At 45.1% G+C, this 21,024-nt stretch overlaps 1 protein-coding gene across 1 annotated transcript in view; it reads left to right on the top strand.

Moving 5' to 3' along the window:
* TRPM8 (transient receptor potential cation channel subfamily M member 8) overlaps positions 1-21,024 on the top strand; it is a 72,445-nt gene that overhangs the window by 34,071 nt on the left and 17,350 nt on the right. Inside the window, exons 11-20 of the mRNA XM_077313480.1 lie at positions 441-559; positions 2,447-2,740; positions 3,195-3,290; positions 4,872-5,001; positions 6,122-6,267; positions 11,760-11,872; positions 13,035-13,242; positions 16,370-16,461; positions 17,918-18,059; positions 19,558-19,729. Of these exons, the coding sequence (XP_077169595.1) occupies positions 441-559; positions 2,447-2,740; positions 3,195-3,290; positions 4,872-5,001; positions 6,122-6,267; positions 11,760-11,872; positions 13,035-13,242; positions 16,370-16,461; positions 17,918-18,059; positions 19,558-19,729 (1,512 nt within the window). The remainder of the gene's footprint in view (positions 1-440; positions 560-2,446; positions 2,741-3,194; positions 3,291-4,871; positions 5,002-6,121; positions 6,268-11,759; positions 11,873-13,034; positions 13,243-16,369; positions 16,462-17,917; positions 18,060-19,557; positions 19,730-21,024) is intronic.

Below are 21,024 nucleotides of genomic sequence, written 5' to 3'. Positions count from 1 at the left end.
TTGTTCATGATTGTATATAAATTGGTTTTTTTCTGGGGTTTCTCAGTTCAGTTCTGCCTCTTGTCCCACCATGCCGATCTCGCTCTTTTCTGCTGCTCCAGACAGATGAACGCTCTATCTCGATCTACCCTGCAAGGCTGTTGTGTAGATGGCGTCCCCCAGGCAAGCTGCTTGCCCTACCACGACCCCTGTGAAAGGGTCATTCGACCCCCAAAGGGAACCCGACCCCCCGGTTGCGAACCACTGATCTAATACATTTAGAAGTTTAAATGAGGCCCCTTGATAATAATAATAATGACAGCTAGGCCCACCCTGAATTCTCCTCCTGGATTTAGTCAGGATCGGTAGTTTAGCATATTGGGCAGAGAAATGAAAGTCATAAAAAGCCCAGAGAGCTGTTTTAAGGCTTGTCTTACCCAGAATTTCTTCTCCACTTGTAGCCTTCAGTACCAATGAGCAGGACAAAGATAACTGGAATGGGCAACTCAAATTGCTTTTGGAATGGAATCAGCTGGAGCTGGCAAGTGAAGATATTTTTACCAATGATCGGCGATGGGAGGTAAGTTGGATAGTGACATGCCACTTCCAAACTGCCAAAACTGCCAGGCTCCTCAAGGTTGAACAGTCAAGTCCCAGCGGCTCTGTGGGTAAATGCAGGGGAGATTTGAAGGGGGAATTCTGTGCCCTTATTGTCAGTCAGGATATTTCAGTTGCAATTTTTGCCAAGAAGGGGAGTGACAGAATGGAAGCAGCCATAGTAGGCTAGGGGTATGAGTTCCTTCACACCTGAAATAGGAATCCCTCACCCCAGCCTTTCTCAACTTTTTTACCCTTGAGAAACCCCTGGAACATTCTTCAGGCTTTGAGAACCTCCATATGTGGCACAATCATGCAGAATATGGTTGGGAAGCATAGCTGTGTACACCCCCACCACGGGACTCTCCCCTTCCCACCCCCTCCAGGCCCATCATTGGCCATTTTCGGAGGGGGATTGACATGACCATATAGGGTCATAGCACCGATAAACGTTTAACATTTTTTAAAAATATATAAAAAATTAATTCCCACCCATTCAAGAAACCCTCCCAGGGCCGTCAAGAAACCCCAGGGTTTCACAAAATCCCTGGTTGAGAAAGCCTGCCTTAAATTGTCTAGCTGTCCCCCCTCACACAATGTATTTGATCAGTGATTCGGTCAATGCGCTGTGCATGGTGCTGTTAGCGGCATGTAATGCACCATTTGTGCACATACATTTCCCCGATCACAATGACCATTAATGATAATGAACAAATGACTTTTGAAATACAGATGACAATAAACTCAGTGTGTGTCAGAATGAGAGAAAGAGAGAGAAGATGAACTCTCACTAGGGTTTCAAATCAGATTAAATTTATTTGCAGTCATAGACCAAAGATAAACTATTTTAACATAGTACATCATAATATTTATGATATATGGTGTATAGAAATAGAACTGGAATCAGAAATTTAATTTAAAAACTCACTAATCCGTATAAACCCCTTCGAGCTGGAGTTTTAAATTTGAAGAAGAGTTGGTTCTTATATGCCACTTTTCTCTACCAGAAGGAGTCTCAAAGCGGCTTACAGTCGCCTTCCCTTTCCTCTCCCCACAACAGACACCCTGTGAGGGAGGTGAGGCTGAGAGAGCCTTGATATTACTGAAGAAGAAGAAGAGTTGGTTCTTATATGCCACTTTTCTCTACTCAAAGGAGTCTCAAAGTGACTTACACTCGCCTTCCCTTTTCTCTCCCCACAACAGACACCCTGTGAGGGAGGTGAGGCTGAGAGAGCCCTGATATTACTGAAGAAGAAGAGTTGGTTCTTATATGCCACTTTTCTCTACCCAAAGGAGGCTCAAAGTGGCTTATATTCGCCTTCCCTTTCCTCTCCCCACAACAGACACCCTGTGAGGGATGTGAGGCTTAGAGAGCCCAGATATTCCTGCTCGGTCAGAACAGCTTTATCAGCGCTGTGGTGAGCCCAAGGTCACCCAGCTGGCTGCATGTGGAAGAGCAGGGAATCAAACCTGGCTCTCCAGATTAGGTCCACGCTCCTAATCACTACACCGATTGAGATTCTGATGATGGTGGTAAGTTCCATCCAGTCATAGCTGAGTTATGGCTACCCCATGAGGTGAAGGCAAGAGACAAACAGAAATGCTCGGTCATTTCCTGCCTCCACAATAGCAACCCTGGACTTCCATTATGGTCTCCCATCCAAGTATTAACCAGGGCCAACCCTGCTTAGCTTCTGACAAGATCAGGCTACCCTGGGCCACGCTGGTCAGGATGAGATGCTAATAGGCCAGCATAAAAATGAGATACATTTTGGGCGGCAGCCAAGGAACTGAATAGCCTGCCCAGTGCAGAAAGTCTTGTGTTTTCCAGATTGGATAAACAGTTGCACTGTTTCTTATTTCGTGCCAGTCTGCCGACCTTCAGGATGTCATGTTTACTGCCCTGGTGAAGGACAGGCCAAAATTTGTTCGCCTCTTTCTGGAAAACGGCTTGAACCTACGGAAGTTTCTCACAAATGAAGTTCTGACCGACCTCTACACCAACAACTTCAGCAGTCTAGTGTTCAAAAACCTACAGATTGCTAAAAACTCCTACAACGACAGCCTGCTTACGTTTGTGTGGAAGATGGTGGAGGATTTCAGAAGAGGGTCCAAAAAAGAAGACAAAAGCATAAAAGAAGACTCGATGGAGATTTACCTGCCGGTATGTAAGGTATGAGAGCCTCTTGTGGTGCAGAGTGGTAAGGCAGCAGACATGCAGTCTGAAAGCTCTGCCCATGAGGCTGGGAGTTCAATCCCAGCAGCCGGCTCAAGGTTGACTCAGCCTTCCATCCTTCCGAGGTCGGTAAAATGAGTACCCAGCTTGCTGGGGGGTCAACGGTAATGACTGGGGAAGGCACTGGCAAACCACCCCGTATTGAGTCTGCCATGAAAACGCTAGAGGGCGTCACCCCAAGGGACAGACATGACCCGGTGCTTGCACAGGGGATACCTTTACCCTTTATGTAAGGTGTGAGCATGTTTAGGCAGTGCGTGAACGGAGCTTTCAGTTGTATTCTGTGCCAAGTAAAACAAAATAAGTTTGAGAGTCGAGTTAGTAACTGATGACTCTGTTTGGTAATCGTGGCTTTCTTCTTGCTTGCTTGATGTCTTTCCAGGAAGCCTCTCCAATTCCAAGGCACCCCCTGCAGGCTCTCTTTATTTGGGCAGTTCTTCAGAACAAAAAGGAACTCTCCAAAGTGATTTGGGAGCAGGTGTGTCTTGTTTTCAGCATGCCATTATTTAACGATTCCCATAGTAGGGAGTGCGCAGGATGGGTCTGGGGTCCTCACGCGGTATCCGATGTGACGGTCAGAGATGAGTAGCAGTTCCTCCTCAGTCCTTGCATATACAGGACCTGATTTGGAGTGGGAATATGGCGCGGGGGGCTTCAGCCTTCCCTCCTACACCATTTCCCCAATTTGAAATTGTCCAGAATGTTCTCTGGGCTTCCTCAACAGACCAAGCATTGCAACCTCCAGGAATGTTTCAGGCTGCAAAAATGGCACCAGGGGAACAATGGAAGCCCTTTCGCAGTGCAAAGCCAGCCCTGATTTACAGGCGGCAACTGAGGACAACAGGCAACTCATGTTGGACTTTTATGTCTGACAGATGGTGGGAGCCCTGACTTAACCTTTTGCTTTGTCATGGTTGAATGCGAATAAACTTGTCCAAAAGCTTTCCCAAGTGAAAAATAGATGCTATTTTAGCTATGGAAATGTGTAGATGTGTGGGAATTGCCACTTTCCCCCTCAAAAGCACAAGAACTATGGATGAGAAAAAGCTCCTGTGTAATATTGACTCACTCACAGGAAATCCAAACCATAGAGTTCATGGTGATTCCTAGAGCTAACCTTGTTACTTCTTGATAGCTCTAGGAATCACCAGGAACTCTATGGTCAGTAGTTCCTGAAGTAAATGAGGCTTTACTTTGCTTTTTAATATTTCTTCCCAGGTCAATTGCACCCCTCCCCTCCCCCAACCCCTGTTTGGCCCCAGTTTTCACCCTGCGTTCAAGTGAACTTGGGTGGGTAAAGGGCCACAATCACCTTGAGGTCTCTTGCTATTCGCTGGGCTAATGGGAACCCCAATCCTAACGGTTGTAATAGCTCGCAGATTCATGACATTTCTAAACAGCCCCTCTCCGAAAATGGTTTCGGGGCGGTGTACAACAATAAAAAGAATATAAAAATACAAATGCACATATGAATCTAAATAAAATTCTAAAATTCAGGTAAAACCAGATACCAAAATCCTACTATCTTGCTTCATCCTAAATGTGACATCCGAACAAGCCAGGCGAACAAGCTGAGATGTATTTCAGAAGGGCCTGGCTTGGAAAGTGGGTTAATTGTCCAGCAGAAACCGCCTGAGTGGGGATAGGCAGTGGGGCCCAGATGCATGATTGAAGTGCAGCCCTGACCTCAACCAAATGCCCAGTGGAAGAGTGCTGTTTTGCAGGCTCTCCGGAACGCTGTGTGTCCCTACTCTGTGTGAATTTCCTATGCAAACCTCTAAACCTGATTGTAATGCAGTGTCAGGGACCAAGTCCCTGGGATGCTGGAACTTCAGCCAGATGTTTGGCGGTCCTTTAAGATTCCAGGCATTGTGCAATAAAGTAGAACTGTTCTCCTGTACGGTTTCTCAGACAAGGCCCCAGAGAACGTAGCACTTTTAAATTATGCATCTGCAGCGTTGTTTTGGGAGATGGATCGATCTTCCTGGAAGACGATATTGTGGTGACGGTGGCTTGCTGGCAAGGGTGTTTGTAACCTGGCCGTTCTGAATCTTTGCAGACGAGGGGCTGCACTTTGGCAGCGCTGGGGGCAAGCAAGCTCCTGAAGAGCCTGGCTAAAGTGAAGAATGATATCAACGCTGCCAGGGAATCAGAGGAACTGGCAAATGAGTATGAGACCAGAGCTGTGGGTAAGTTCCACTGCAGGAGGCTCAAAGCCCACAGGAGATAGAATGCAAATGCACATAGAGGACTGTGTGGCTGATCGAGATTTAATTTTAACATCTAGCTTCATATTCAATACTAGGGGACGGGATTTTTTTTAAGCGAACTGCCTGGAGCAACAAATAGGCATAGAAGCATGTAGGCAAAGCCAAAAATTATTTTCCCCCAAAGTTGTTACACAAAGCATACGTCTCTAAACTCCCCCCCCAAAAAAAAAATCAGGGATGAGATTTTTTTTTAAGTATCAAGACTCGTGATTCCATAAGGGGTGGCACTCAAAAAGCACTATGCATCTATGATTAGATGCATAGGCATTTCAACGGAGAAGTATTGAATTAAAAAAAATAGTGGGCATGGAGAAACGGGATTGGTTGGAGAAAGGGGATTGGTTGCCAGGATTGATTGACATGCGGAAGAGAGTCGCATGTAAAGTGCGTTGCTCTCTTCTGCCATTTCCAGCAGCAGTATGAAGTGTAAGGAACGCGAAAAGCTGGCAGACGGGAGCGAGACAGCGAGAAGTTGAGGAATGGCTGGAAGCACGATAATATTTAGCATGCCATTTTGCTGGCGTAATGCAATTTTTTCAATGTGCGGAAGTGCCCCTAGAAATTGAAAAGAGAGTGGCTAAAATAGAAAAGGTAGAGACAAAGCAGAGGAGCCAGTTGGTATCAGATATGGCTAGAGGAGGAAGGAACAGTACTAGAGATGCCAAACTCCAGGTGGGACCTGGGGACCCCCTGGAATTCAAGCTCATCTCCAGGCAACAGAGCTCAGTTCTGCGAGAGAAAATGGCCACTTAGAAGGTGGACTGGATGGCATTATGTCCCATTGAAGTCCCAACCCTCCTCAAACCCCGCCCTCCATAGGCCCAACCCCAAAGTCTCCAGGTTTTTCCCAAACTGGAGCTGGCAACTCTAACTGTACCAAAAGTAAAAGGGGACATGGTTGTAGTTTTTTGCTCAGGGACCAAAAAAACGTGTACATATGGATATGCAAATAATGAAAACAGTTTTTCTTTCCTGCCAGAATTGGAAGTTAAGAGATTTGGGGATTTACTTTCTGTATGGTTCTTGTTGTTTTTTAAAGAGCTGTTCACAGAATGCTACAGCAGTGATGAAGATCTGGCTGAACAACTGCTTATCTATTCTTGCGAGGCTTGGGGTGGCAGCAATTGTCTGGAACTTGCCGTGGAGGCGAAAGACCAGCAGTTCATTGCCCAGCCCGGAGTCCAGGTAAAGCAGCAGAGGGAAAGGCAGGTAACCAAAATGGGTAGATTTTATTCAGTGACATTGGATCAATATTCCCTCTACTTACTGTTTTAAGAAGTGAATAGTGGGCTGCAAACCTCATAGTTGTGTTAGAGTATCCATTCCAGGAATGTTCCAGGAAGATTAGAGAGGACAAGGCCCAAATGAAACATGTCAAGGTAGCCCAGCCTTTCTCAACGTCTTTACCATTGGGAAACCCTTGAAATCATAATCGTACAGAATATGGCTGGGAAGCAGAGGTGTACACATGCCCACACAGGGCCCCTCCCCTTCCCTCCCCTTCCCTCCCCCTTCAGGCCCAGTATTGGCCATTTAGGGGAGGGGCACTTTATGAAATCCCCAGATGATTATGAGCATTTTGCCAATGTGATACCAACTACTACTATGACAGTATATTGGAAGAGCAACCACTGATAAAGATAAAACAGAAAGCGGGTCACTTAACCTAGGATCCCGTTTTGGTTGACTCTTTATGTTTGACCATTTAGACTTTATAACCTTTTCACTTATAAACATAGAGAAGACTACAGTATCATTGTGCCTCGTGATTTCCTTTTTTCTTCCAAGTCCACATTTGGGAGAGGGGGCAGGTCAACATGACCACATATGGGCATATCACCTGATAAATATTTAACACATTTAAAATATGTATACAAAATTAATTAACTCCCTTCCAGAGGCTTCAAGAAACTCTAGGGTTGCACAAAACCCCAATTGAGAAAGCCTATGGTAGCCTGAGGAGCCTCTTGTGGCGCAGAGTGGTAAGGCAGCCGTCTGAAAGCTTTGCCCATGAGGCTGGGAGTTCAATCCCAGCAGCCGGCTCAAGGTTGACTCAGCCTTCCATCCTTCCGAGGTCGGTAAAATGAGTACCCAGCTTGCTGGGGGGTAAACGGTAGTGACTGGGGAAGGCACTGGCAAACCACCCCGTATTGAGTCTGCCATGAAAACGCTAGAGGGCGTCACCCCAAGGGTCAGACATGACTCGGTGCTTGCACAGGGGATACCTTTACCTTTTTATGGTAGCCTGATTAGGCCTCTTAATAGGGTTGCCAGCTCAGGGTTGGGAATTACCTGGAAAATTTGGGGGTGGAGCCAGGAATAGGCGGGATTTAGGCGTGGGAGGGACCTCAATGGAGTATAATATTATGGAGTCCCCCTTCCAAAGCAGCCATTTTCTCCAAGGAAACTGATCTTCTTGGTCAGGAGATGACCAGTAACTGACAAGTTGTATTTGGTAGGAGAAAAGAAGTGGCAGGAGGCAAGGAGCAGAAATTTTGTGTGCCTGGTATGGGGGAAGAAAGTTAACCATGCTGCCTCTCCATTTCTAGTTGTTCCAAAGAAAATGACTTTTCTATCTCCATGTGGGGACTGGAGATGTGCCAGAATTACAGCTAATCCCCAGTCTACAGAGTAGGGATACCCTGGAGAAAATGGCCCCTATGGCATTATGCCCCACTCAGGTCCCTCTCCAGGAATTTTCCAATCTATAGCTGGTGGTCTGGGACCTTCATATCTGCCAGATATGTCTCCCATAGGAGATTCTGATCAACTTTTCTGCCATTGAGAAACCCCTGAAACATGCTTCAGGTTTCAAGAAACCCCAGAAGTGGAATTATAGTGGTTGGGAAGCATAAGGCCCTTCTCCCCCTCCAGGCCCGTCACTGGCCGTTTTGGGAGGGGGGCTGACAGGACCATATATGGTCATGTCATGATAAATGTATAACAAATTATATATATATATATAACAAATTATATATATATATATAACAAATTATATATATATATATATACACATACATACATACATACATACATACATACATACATACATATATTAAAAATTAATATAATTTATTTATTAAAATATTATTAAATTAATAATATTTATTAATTAAAATTAATATAATAGGAGATTCTGATCAACTTTTCTGCCATTGAGAAACCCCTGAAACATGCTTCAGGTTTCAAGAAACCCCAGAAGTGGAATTATAGTGGTTGGGAAGCATAAGGCCCTTCTCCCCCTCCAGGCCCGTCACTGGCCGTTTTGGGAGGGGGGCTGACAGGACCATATATGGTCATGTCATGATAAATGTATAACAAATTATATATATATATATAACAAATTATATATATATATATATAACAAATTATATATATATATATATATAACAAATTATATATATATATATATATATATAACAAATTATATATATATATATATATACACACATACATACATACATATATTAAAAATTAATATAATTTATTTATTAAAATATTATTAAATTAATAATATTTATTAATTAAAATTAATATAATATAATCCCACCCATTCAGGAAACCCTTCTAGGGTTATCAAGAAATCCCAGGGTTTCATAAAACTTGGTTGAGAAAGCCTGATCTAGTGAGAAAAATCTACTCAGGGTCCCTGGCCAAAAAGAGACCAAACTGGCTTTTTCAGCTCTGGCCCCAGCCTGGTGGAATGTTCTACCAAATGAGATCAGCACCCTGATCAATGAGAGCAGTTCCGCCAGGCCTAGGATCAGAAACCACTGGCCTCTTTATTCAACTCTGCCAGGTTGACTGAAATCTTCTATATGAGTCCCTCCCACGCCCATTAGAGAATACTCTACAGACAATCTTAATATTTTAACACTGAATACTTAACTTGGCATTTTAATGTTTTAAAGTGTAGCTGTTGAATTTAGTTTGATTCATTTAAAGTTTATTGTGTGTTGGAATTTTATATTTTTATGTTGTTGCTGTTAGTTGCGAAGTCGTGTCCGACCCATCGCGACCCCATGGACAATGATCCTCCAGGCCTTCCTGTCCTCTACCATTCCCCGGAGTCCATTTAAATTCACACCTACTCCTACCAGATTCCACCCCCAAAATCTCCAGGTATTTCTCAACCTAGAGCTGGCCATCCTAGTATGGACCCTTGAGAAACCTCCACCTTTAACATTTCTTTATCCGTCTACTCTCATTTCAGTGTTCCATTTTCTGCTTGCGCACTCTGCATCAGTTTCTGTCCTTTTTGTATTCAAATAATTCCCTTGTGAATCATGTATGCGTTTGAATATCAGAGACGGAGGATCATGAAGAGGTCCACAAACATGCAGCATCATAACAAAGATCGGATAATTCCCAAGGACCGATTGGGTATTCTAGAAAGAAACCATGATGCTGTTTACTAATTTACGACTAATTTTGTTGTTGTTAGGTGTGAAGTCGTGGCTGACCCATCGCGACCCCATGGACAATGATCCTCCAGGCCTTCCTGTCCTCCACCATTCCCCGGAGTCCATTTAAGTTTGCACCGACTGCTTCAGGGACTCCATCCAGCCACCTCATTCTCTGTCGTCCCCTTCTTCTTTTGCCCTCGATCGCTCCCAGCATTAGGCTCTTCTCCAGGGAGTCCTTCCTTCTCATGAGGTGGCCAAAGTATTTCAGTTTCATCTTCAGGATCTGGCCTTCTAAGGAGCAGTCAGGGCTGATCTCCTCTAGGACTGACCGGTTTGTTCGCCTTGCAGTCCAAGGGACTCGCAAGAGTCTTCTCCAGCACCAGAGTTCAAAAGCCTCAGTTCTTTTGAATTTATATTGTATATATTTCACAATTCTGTAATCCCCTGAGTTTCCAAAGACAGGGTGGAAAAGAAATCTCAGCACAACCGAATAGACCCTATTAAAGGTTCTGTCCTACCACCGTGACTTGCAGATTGCAAGGGCACAGAATGGACCCTTCATGGCGCCCTGCGTCTTTCTGGTTCAGGGAGCCATTCTGGAAAGGTTCCCAAAAGCTGTGGGAATAAGCAGAGCTCTCTACTACGGGGAAGAGCAAAAACGTTCCCTTGAGGCAGCTTGGAGAAGAGAGCCTTGTCTCAATAGACAAAGTGTTCTCCATATTCCGCGACTATTCAGCAGTGGAACAGGCTGCCTAAGGAGGTGGTGAGTTCCCCCTCACTGGCAGTCTTCAAGCAAAGGCTGGATACACACTTTTCTTGGATGCTTTAGGATGCTTTTGGCTGATCCTGCCTTGAGCAGGGGGTTGGACTAGATGGCCTGTATGGCCCCTTCCAACTCTATGATTCTATGATTCTGTGATTCTGTGACTTGCTGGGATGCTGGATGATTTTGAACGATGCTAGCAAATGGTCTCCCTTCTCCAATTTTCATGGATGTTTGTATTATATTCGTGCCCTGAACTTTTACAGCAGGTTTTCTCAACCAGGGTTTTGTGAAGGGTTTCCCAAATGGGTGGGAGTTAAAAAAAATTTTTAAATATATTTTTAAATTTGTTAAACATTTATTGGGAGATATGACCATATATGATGAGCCTCTTGTGGCGCAGAGTGGTAAGGCAGCCGTCTGACAGCTTTGCCCATGAGGCTGGGAGTTCAATCCCAGCAGCCGGCTCAAGGTCGACTCAGCCTTCCATCCTTCCGAGGTTGGTAAAATGAGTACCCAGCTTGCTGGGGGGTAAACGGTCATGACTGGGGAAGACCCTGGCAAACCACCCCGCATTGAGTCTGCTATGAAAACGCTGGAGGGCGTCACCCCAAGGGTCAAACATGACTCGGTGCTTGCACAGGGGATACCTTTACCTTTACCTTATGACCATATATGGTCATGTTGACCTCCCCCTTTCAATGGTCAATGATGGGCTTGGAGGGGGTGGGAATGGGAAGAGGAAGAGCCCTGGTTGGGTCAGTCCACAGCTCTGCTTCCCAGCCATATTCTGCATGATTGCGCCACTTCTGGGGTTTCTCGAAGCCTGAAGGATGTTTCAGGGGTTTCTCAATGGTAAGAAAGCCGAGAAAAGATGCTTTAGGCCTAATAGCCGATTGGAAACTGTTTGATCTATTTAAAAGATGGCTTTACAGTCCAGTCAGGAATGTTATTATTATAATTATACTTTTCATTTTTAAGAAACTTATGCACGTACAAAATGTGCAGGAAGCAGATGCCATCTTATAGAAAGCTTTCCTTCCCTTTTCAGGCATAGGAGGAAATGCCTTTTCTAAGGTAGATTTCCAGTGACGTGTACTCCCGTCACCCATTAACAAAGATCATACATACTTTTCTTTAGAAATGTTGTTTCACAAATATATGCAGTGTGCAAAGGTATGTAGGGATGCCAGCCTCCAGGTAGGACCTGGGGATCCCTTGGAATTATAGCTCATCTATATACTGTTAATCAATCAAGACATTCTGAGTTTGGTGTTATCCTGTACTTTGTGGGCTCAGAACAGCTTACATGAGGTGACCTGGAAGTCTCACAGCTGGGCAGAACCAAAATTGTTTAGTGAGCTTGATCCACAGAAAGGTCACTTAGCCTTCAGAAAGCTTTCTCTGAATGCCAGCTAATATTCTACTGCTCCTGAGTAGGGGAATGTCTGGGTCAGATCCACTGACCACAGTCCAGTGGTTGAATTTGTGGATATGTGTGTTTTCAGAACTTTCTTTCGAAGCAGTGGTACGGAGAGATCTCCAGGGACACTAAAAACTGGAAGATCATCCTGTGTCTTTTCCTTTTCCCTTTAATCGGCTGTGGATTCATTTCCTTCAGGTAAATTATTTTCAATTAGCTGGATTTCTTTTCTTTTTTTTCAAGATAATTTCTGAACTGCTTTTACTGTTTTGTTTTAAGTGTGTGTGTGTGTTTGTGCAAAATCAAGCCGAACAAAGAAAGAGGCACCCATCAAAAGAGCTGATGTTTCCAAAAATATTGAAATTATATTATATATATATATGAGAAAATAGAAAGATGACATTAATCATTGTAAAAAATATCAACCCCAGCATGGCTTTTAGTAAGGAACTCTTTACCTTGAGGTTTTTCTGCTTGAATTTCTCAGGCATGGATGGATAAATACTCCCTTAATTTGCGGGTTTCGAAGGCTTTGTAACTATATGCATTGAGTATGAAACAGGCATTTTACTATCACATTAGATTAAGTTTGAAGATTCTGGCACCTTGAAAAAGTATCTAGCAAAACAAGCCAGCTGCCAGTTGGTTGCGTCAATGGTTGCCTTGGTCCTCATGGCTTCTTACTCCAAGAGAATTCCCTGTTGTCAGTAGTTTAATTGTTAAATTTAATTTCACTTTATTTATTTTCGTTTGTATGTAATCTTGGTTGCCACCCCCCATTTTTTGCAAGGTAATTTCTTGTCACTTGTTAATTATAAAGGTTCAATTTTCCATGTTCTTCAGTTTGTATATGATTTTTGTATGATTATTTTTACAATGATTACAATTCTATAAAGTTTACTGAAATGTTCAGACAAACAATAAGCATTTCTTCAAATATGTCAGGAGCAGAAAACTGGCTGGAGTGTCAGATGGGACACTGGATGACAAAGGAACAATATGACTACTGAAGGAAAATAAAACAGCCAATGCTGTAATTAATGCAAGCCGGGGTTGATTCCCTGCTCCTCCACATACAGGCAGCTGGGTGGTCCTGGGCTAGTCACAGTCCTGTTGGAGCTGTTCTCACAATTCTGTCAGAGCTCTCTAAGCCCCACCCACCTCACAGGGTGCCTGTTGTGAGGAGAGGAAGGAAAGATGATTGTAAAGCGCTTTGAAACCCTGGGTAGTGAAAAGCAGGGTATAAAACCCAACTCTTATTCTTTATTTGACCGTATAATTAAGAAACAAAACAAAACTGCCATTGCAGAGTATTTGTTTTAGAAATGGTTCTTATAATTCTGCTTCCCTGACTGTGTAGGAAAAAGCCAGCGGAGAGGAGCAAACAGCTGTTCTTATACTACGCCTCGTTCTTCATGTCGCCCTTTGTGGTCTTCTCGTGGAATGTCATCTTCTACATTGCCTTCCTCCTCCTCTTTGCCTACGTCCTGCTCATGGATTTCCAGAAGGAGCCCACCCTGCTGGAGCTGGTCCTCTATGTGCTGATCTTCATCCTGTTTTGTGATGAAGTGAGACAAGTAGGGAGTGCTTGGAAATCAAAAAAATGTTTTGTTTCCAGGAGATTATGCCAGTACTGGGAAGAGGCGGAGACTCCTCTGCAGGAACGGTTTAAGGATTCGTAGGGCCCGTAGCACCAGAGCCAGTTTAAGGATTCCCAGGGCCCTAGCAGGGTCCAGTTACAGCAGGAGCAGCCATATTGGAAGCGGAGCGGGCCCTCACAGTGGAAAGCGGTTTCACCCCAAGTGTCCTAAAACAGGCGACTGGGGGAAGGAGAGAGGCTAGAACCCTGATCCATGGGACAAGAGGCATCACGCAGGGCCTCTGAAAGAATGGGGCCTGGAGCATGTATTTCAGGTGCTGCATAAATAAACTCGCCCTGCTCTTGTGGAGTCTGAACCCATTTTAATGGCTGTTCGTTTCCCGCTAAAGCAGTAGTTCTCAACCTTCCTAATGCCACGACCCTTTAATACAGTTCCGCATGTTGTGGTGACCCCCAACCGTAAAATTATGCAAGGGTTCTTTCACAGAAATTAAACCGAAACTGACCAATGGCATGAAGATCCATTGTTCATGATTGTATATAAATTGTTTTCCCCCCCGGGGTTTCTCAGTTCAGTTCTGCCTCTTGTCCCACCATGCCGATCTCGCTCTTTTCTGCTGCTCCAGATGGACGAACGCTCTCTCTCGATCTACCCCGCAAGGCTGTTGTATAGATGGTGCCCCAGTCAAGCTGCTTGCCCTGTGAAAGGGTCGTTCGACCCCCAAAGGGGTCCCAACCCCCAGGTTGAACACCACTGCACTAAATTGTCTGGAATTATTTCTTTGTCATAGGATACACACACACACCCATTTGGGTGTGGATCTTCAGTGAAATACGCCATCGTCGGCGAAAAAATACCATCACTTCTATGATGTCCCAGTTTCGGTGAGGTTTGTCACTGGCTCCAAATTCCTGATTAAGAGCCAGTTGCATGTAGACCCAAGGAAGAGAGCCCAGTTAATTGGGTCAAGGGCTGTGACTTTATTAATGAAGCAAGATCTGCAGCTGGTAAAATTTCCATGGCATCCGTATGCTCCAGCCTGGAAAAATAACTGATACTGTCCAGAATCTAGTCCAGCATCCTGTTTCTCAGAGTGGCCAGCCAGAGTCCTCTGGAAGGCCTACAACAGGGTGCTGGAAGCCCAGATTACTTGCGTTGTTGTCACTCAGAATGAATATTCACCGGATTACTGCCTCTGAACATAAAGGTTCCATTTAATAGCTATAAGTGGTCCTCTCCTCCATGAATCTGCCTCATTGTCATTTTTATTACCCATCAACACATCCTGTGGCAGTAAGTTCCACAAGTTTTATTTATAACTTTTAACTGTTCCACAATTTAGCTGTCCTTTGAGTACAGAAGAAATGAATTTGATCTGTTCTGCCCATCAGACTCATTGGATGCAGAGGGAGAAAAAGTTCTCGCTGTTTACTTTCTGCATCCGATGCATAATTTACAAACCTGTCTCATCTTTCCCCCTTTCTCTAAATTTAAAAAGTGCTGGATTCCTTAAGCTTTTCGTGTAGGGAAAGCCCTTTGATCATTTTGGCTGTCCACTTCTGCATCTTTTCCGGGTCTGCAATATACTTTCTGGGAGACAAATACATGTTTTTGTACATTTTCACATGTTTTAACATGTTTCTTGCAATCGCATAGCAGTTGTGGGGAATCTCTTTTTAAAAAGGGAAAGCCCAAATGGTCCCAAGAACAGTGCCACTTGGTGTAGTGGTTAAGAGCAGATGGCTCTAACCTAGGGAGATTCCCTGCTCCTCCACATGCAGCCAGCTGGGTGACTTTGTTGTTGTGGATTTTCCGGGCAGTGTGGCCGTGATCTGGTAGTTTTGGTTCCTGACGTTTCACCAGTAATTGTGGCTGCCATCTTCAGAGCCAGGTTGGTGTAGTAGTGGGTTAGGAGTGTGGACTTCTAATCTGGTGAGCCGGGTTCGATTCTGCACTTCCTCACATGCAGCCAGCTGGGTGACCTTGGGCTTGCCTCAGCACTGAGAAATAAATGAGCTGAGTAGAAATTTAAAAGTAGCCGTAAGCTAAAGTGTAGTGTGGTCAAATATATGGAACACTGTTGATGAAATAGGTTTGTAGTGGCCTGAAATAAGCAACGTACAATGTGGACAGAAATACATGGTAAGTGTATTTATCAATTTATTGTAATTTATCTAGGAACTAGCAAAAAAGTCCATTGTAATTATAAATACAACGGGCACTAGCCTTTGCTCTCCCACCCAGGCAGGTCTGCCGAGGCCTAGAGATGCTGTGGCAGGCTTTTTCGGTGTGGGGGGAGTGCTGTCAGGGACTCCCCCCCCCATCCCAGGCAGCCCTCCAAGGCCTGGTGAGGCTCTGGTTGTGGCTGCTCAGGGCAGGGGCGAGTGCTGGTGGGGGCTCTCTTTCCCCCACCTGCCCCGCAGTCCCAGGCCCTCCCCCTCCCTCCCAGCTCCCGCTGGTTTCCTAGCTTACCACAGGCTGGCACTTCTTCCACATGGAAGAAGTTAGAGGGATGCAGCCAGGGGTGGGACATCCTACCTGACTGGCCATTTCTTAGATGGACAGCCAATCAGGGATGGGAAAGCCTGATAGGCAGTTAGGCAATGAGTCCCAAATCCTCCCACGACCCCATTCCCGTTTTATTTATATGGTACAGAGGTTGAAGCTAGGCGATCTTAGATACTAGAATAAACGTATACATTGCTTAGTGTGTTTTATAGAAGCTAAAATCCATCTGAAATACATAGGATGCTGATCCTGATAAGGGGAGCATAAAACAAATATGATTAAGGCCTGCAATCCTATGCACATTTATTTGGGAATAAGACCCCATTCAATACAGTGAGATTTAATTTGGGGAAAACATACATTCCCCCTCAGTTCTTCATTGTGTAGTTGTGAGTTTCCCACATTGCACAAAGGGTTGGACTAGGTGACCCTGGAGGACCCTTCCAACTCCATGATTCTAAAATTCCCCAGCCAGCAGTTTTAATTATAAATTGTAAATAAGACTGAGTCTATAGTATTGTTCACTCAATGGGCTACATGTTGTCGAATTTCTTCTGATGGTTTTCTCTTCTTCTTTTTCCATTAGTGGTACGTGAATGGTAGTAAATACTTTTCAGACATGTGGAATGTCATGGACACACTTGGAATCTTTTACTTCCTAGCAGGTATTGTGTTCAGGTACGTTCCATCCGACCCTCATCCGCTGTGGTAGAGCTTCCCACAATTTGATGTGATAATGATGTAAACATGATATTACATGTTGTTAAATAGTAGTTACTTGGTATGCTGCTCAGGGTGACCTGAGCTGATTCTGCACTTACTTTGCTTTTTCCATGGTTGATCCTGCTGAAATCAGATTGATTTGAGTCTGGGCCTTCCTCATTGCTTTCCCCCAACTTGAAACAGAAAGTATTCTGCACTTGATTGGGGAAGCTCAGAGGGGGGAGGGCGGAAAGGGTGTGTGAAGTTCAGCCAGCATTCTTTTTTGACTGCCGGTGGAGAAGAAGAAGAGTTGGTTCTTATATGCCGCTTTTCCCTACCTGAAGGAGGCTCAAAGCGGCTTACAGTCGCCTTCCCATTCCTCTCCCCACAACAGACACCCTGTGGGGTGGGTGAGGCTGAAAGAGCCCTGATATCACTACTCGGTCAGAACAGCTTTATCAGTGCCGTGGCGAGCCCAAGGTCACCCAGCTGGCTGCATGTGGGGTAGCGCAGAATCGAACCCGGCATGCCAGATTAGATGTCCACACTCCTAACCACTACACCAAACTGGCTCTCAAGTGCCAAGTGCAGCATGAGGCTGTGCATCTCTTTCTTTCCTTAACGAACCAAGAGGAGCCAGCAGCAGTCTCTCAGAGAAAGAGGCAAATCTCTGCTGACAGAAGTGTGGGATTCTCGAGGCAGTCTCTTTAAAACAGATTCCCAAAGGAGGACAGAAATAAATTTTGGGAGGAAAGTTTTACAACCAGGAACCAGGAAGTCTTTGAACTGGCGCCCAGCCAATCAGGGACAGACTGCTTCCCTACCTTGGCGGTTTGATCAATTATACTGAGTTATCTCCGCTCCTGGATATCACGGGGGAAAGGTAGGGTCACCGCAGCTCAATCATGCTTCTTGCAGAGGGAAAATTTAAAGCGCCCAAAATCAAAATGGAAATTGAATTCAGTGTAGATGGAGGAGATTTATTCGGACTGGGGGTGGATAAAAAGCCCCATGCAGACTCTGCCCTAGCTGTAATGTTTGACTGTGATGGTCAAAAGAGCCAGTGTGGTGTAGTGCTTAACAGCAGCAGCTTCTAATCTGGCGAGCCAGGTTTGATTCCCCGCTCCTCCACATGCAGCCAACTGGGTGACCTTGGGCTAGTCACGGTCCTGGTAGTGCTGTTCTGACCGAGCAGTCTTGTCAGGGTCTCTCCCTACCTGATATAACTGCACAAAATGAACAGTGCTTTATAGCTATGCAATGAACAGAACTGTTCTGGTGACTGGTAAGTATGTAAAATCTTCCTTTGAAAATAGTGGGCTAATTTAGGTTTTTAAATTAAGTGCTGGAAATGGATTAAAATTTCTTTCCAAGTTGAGTACCTCATTTGAGTGTTAATTTTCTCTAATGTGCAACCTGTTTATTCCTGCAGGCTCCACTCTTCAAACGAAACATCCTGGTACTCTGGCAGAGTCATCTTTTGCTTGGATTACATTATTTTCACTCTGCGGCTCATTCATATTTTCACAGTAAGCAGGAACCTGGGACCCAAAATAATAATGCTTCAGAGGATGGTAAGATATACATGCACATATCATTTTAACATGATCCACACTGGCATTTGCTAGAAAACCATTTAACGATTCCAGGTAGTATTTGCATGAGAGACCTCCAAGGATTTGGGTGGTAATTCCTCCAAGGAACACTAAGGGTCATGATGGGGAGGCAGGAAATGAAGAACTACCTACAAGCATCCCTGGCCTGGCTGCCAGACAATCCTCCTGGCTACATTACACACGCTGTACACACTGTAGGTGGGAGCCTGCCTGCCCTCTTAGGGGCTTGAGCAGGAGCTGGCTCAGGGGTTGCCAGCTGAAGCTTACTCAAGCCCATATCTGAATTAATCCAGGCAAGCTCCATTCCGTTAGATCTCGAAAGCTAAGCAGGGCTGACCCCAGCTAGTATTTGGCTGGGAGACCACCAAGGATTTGGGTGGTAGTTCCTCAAGACACAGCATGAAGTCAGGCAATGGCGAGCCATGTTTGAACATCGCTTGCCTGGCTGCCAGGCAATCCTCAGATCTACTGGCTATACTACATACACACACCATATAATCAATCAATCAATGAAACCCACACCCACACCCTACTCAGCATGCTGACTGCTCCTTGCTTCAGCCTTGGGTGTGTACAGTGTGGCAGTGATTCTGTAGCACCTTCCTGGGATTTTTTCCAGATTCCCAGAATCACTAAGACCACCCCTGAACATTTGATATGGCCATATAACTGAGAGCTGGTGGAGGGTTTCTCTGTACAGTTTTGCACCTCTGTCTTATATGCTGATTGATTCATGAGCTGTCTTCTCTGTGTTGGAGATTACTGGACCAATGAGCTCTTCTGCTGGTCATTCTCCCATGTCAAATCTTTGCCGTACTAAATGAAAAAAATTCTGATGGAAGGAGAGAGCCCATGCAGAACAGAAAGCTGAACACCAACACCCAAAGTTCTTGTGATCCAGACCCAGATAGGGCAAGAAGGGAAAAAAGACAAGCATATCAGAAACATGCAGAATAGGATCGAAGCGTCTTTTTGATTACTTCTGTTACTTTATTACATTGACAACACAGAGATGACAGAGGAAGAGCAGAGAAAGCCATGTGTAAATGTGCAAAGAATTTAATGCCCACTTTTGAATATTCAAAAAACAGGGTCTTTTTAAAAAGTCTGGTGTAATAATTCACAATTTGCAATCGAAACAGTGGTCTACTTCAGTGCCCTTGGGTTTCACTGATCTTTTAAAACCAGAAATGTTCCTGTTACCAAAACGAAATAAAAATCATGTGCTGTAAAAGTCTGCTACCGCAAAATTCTAAAGGGTTTTTAATATATATTTTTAAGAGATGAATCAGTACTCCAGACGGAGTGGTGTACTCCGGTCCAGCCTGGCTATGAACTGGAGAATTGTGAAAATAGAGAACAATCATGTTTATTTTTCTTAGCCTTAAAACTTGTTCAGTGTGACTTAGCAGAACCTGGGTGATATTCAATTTTTTTTTAATGCTTCCTTTCACAGCTGATAGACGTTTTCTTCTTCCTGTTCCTCTTTGCTGTGTGGATGGTGGCCTTTGGGGTGGCCAGACAAGGGATTCTGCGGAAGAATGAACATCGCTGGGAGTGGATATTCCGATCTGTCATTTATGAGCCTTACCTTGCTATGTTTGGCCACTATCCTGATGACATTGATGGTACCTACCCATCTTGGGCTGTCATGTTAATGGGCCAGGGGTTGGAGGAGGAAACAGCTAAGTAGGCAGTCCCCCGAGGAGCCACCAAAGCACTCTGCCGTGGGAAAAGAGATAGGACAGAAGTTCCCAAACTTTGGGGGGCAGCTGCCCCCTTGGGTCCCAGGCCACATCGCAAGTATCCCCCAGCACAACCCCCCCCCTTTCCTAGTGTTAGATCTACTGCAAGTTCAAAACTCATTATAATGTCCACACTTCTTTTGAGGGCAGTGTGCAGCAGCCATATTTTAGTTGGAAAAAAATATAAAAGTTCTTTGTAAAAACCGCTTTGGGTCTTCATTGGGGAGAAAGACAGACGGGGAGAGAGAGAGACAGAGAGAGACAATGAGAGAGAGAGAGAGAGAGAGAGAGAGAGAGAGAGAGAGAGAGAGAGAGAGAGAGAGAGAGAAGCAATGGAAAATCCCATGGCCAGGAGCAAGTAGGAGAAGGCTTTCCCAGCTTCCAAAAGATGGAGACTTTGGGGGCATAGTTTTCAACCCTGGGTTAAGAAATTCCTGGAGATCTGGGCTGGAGCCTGGGAAGGACAGAGTCTGAGGAGGGGAAGGAGCTCAGCAGGAATATGATCCCATCCAGCCCGCCTTCTGAAGCTCTCGTTGTCTTCAGGAAGCTAAGCAGGGTTGGTCCGGGTCAGCACTGGTATGGAAGACCACCAAGGAAGTCCATGATCACTACTGCCAAGAGGCAGGCAATGGCAAGCCACCTTGGAAGGTCTCTCGCTGGGAAAATGCTGTCCCCCAACTGCCCCAAAATTCCTCACCACCCCCCCTCCCAGATCCCTCCACTGCCCCGATGGGAGGGAAATCACCCCACTTTGGGAACCCCTGGACTCTCCACCTTGGATGTAGAAAAGCCATTAGGACTGTAATCCTGTGGACATTTCCTGAGAGCAAGGCCTTGTGCATAAAATAGGATTTAATGCTAAGATAAAACATTTCTCTGTGCTGCCTTATGCTTCTTTGAGAGCCAGCAGAGTGTAGTGGAGAAGGGCAGTGGACTCTAATCTGGAGAACTGGGTTTGATGCCCCGCTACTCCTCATTGAGCCAGCTGGGTGATCCTAGATTAGTCATAGTTCTCTCTGACCCACCTAACTCACAGGCCGGGTGTTGTGGGGAGGGGGAGGGTAGGAGGTTGTAACGTGCTTTGAGACTCATGAGGCCTGCTGGATGACCTTGGGCCAATCAGTCCTCTCAGAACTCTCTCAGCCTCACCTCCCTCACAGGGTGTCTCTTGCGGGGAG

The sequence above is a fragment of the Paroedura picta genome, chromosome 1, assembly GCF_049243985.1.
Source record: "Paroedura picta isolate Pp20150507F chromosome 1, Ppicta_v3.0, whole genome shotgun sequence".
Taxonomy (NCBI): Eukaryota; Metazoa; Chordata; class Lepidosauria; order Squamata; family Gekkonidae; genus Paroedura; species Paroedura picta.
This window is presented reverse-complemented; position numbering and strand designations above follow the sequence as displayed.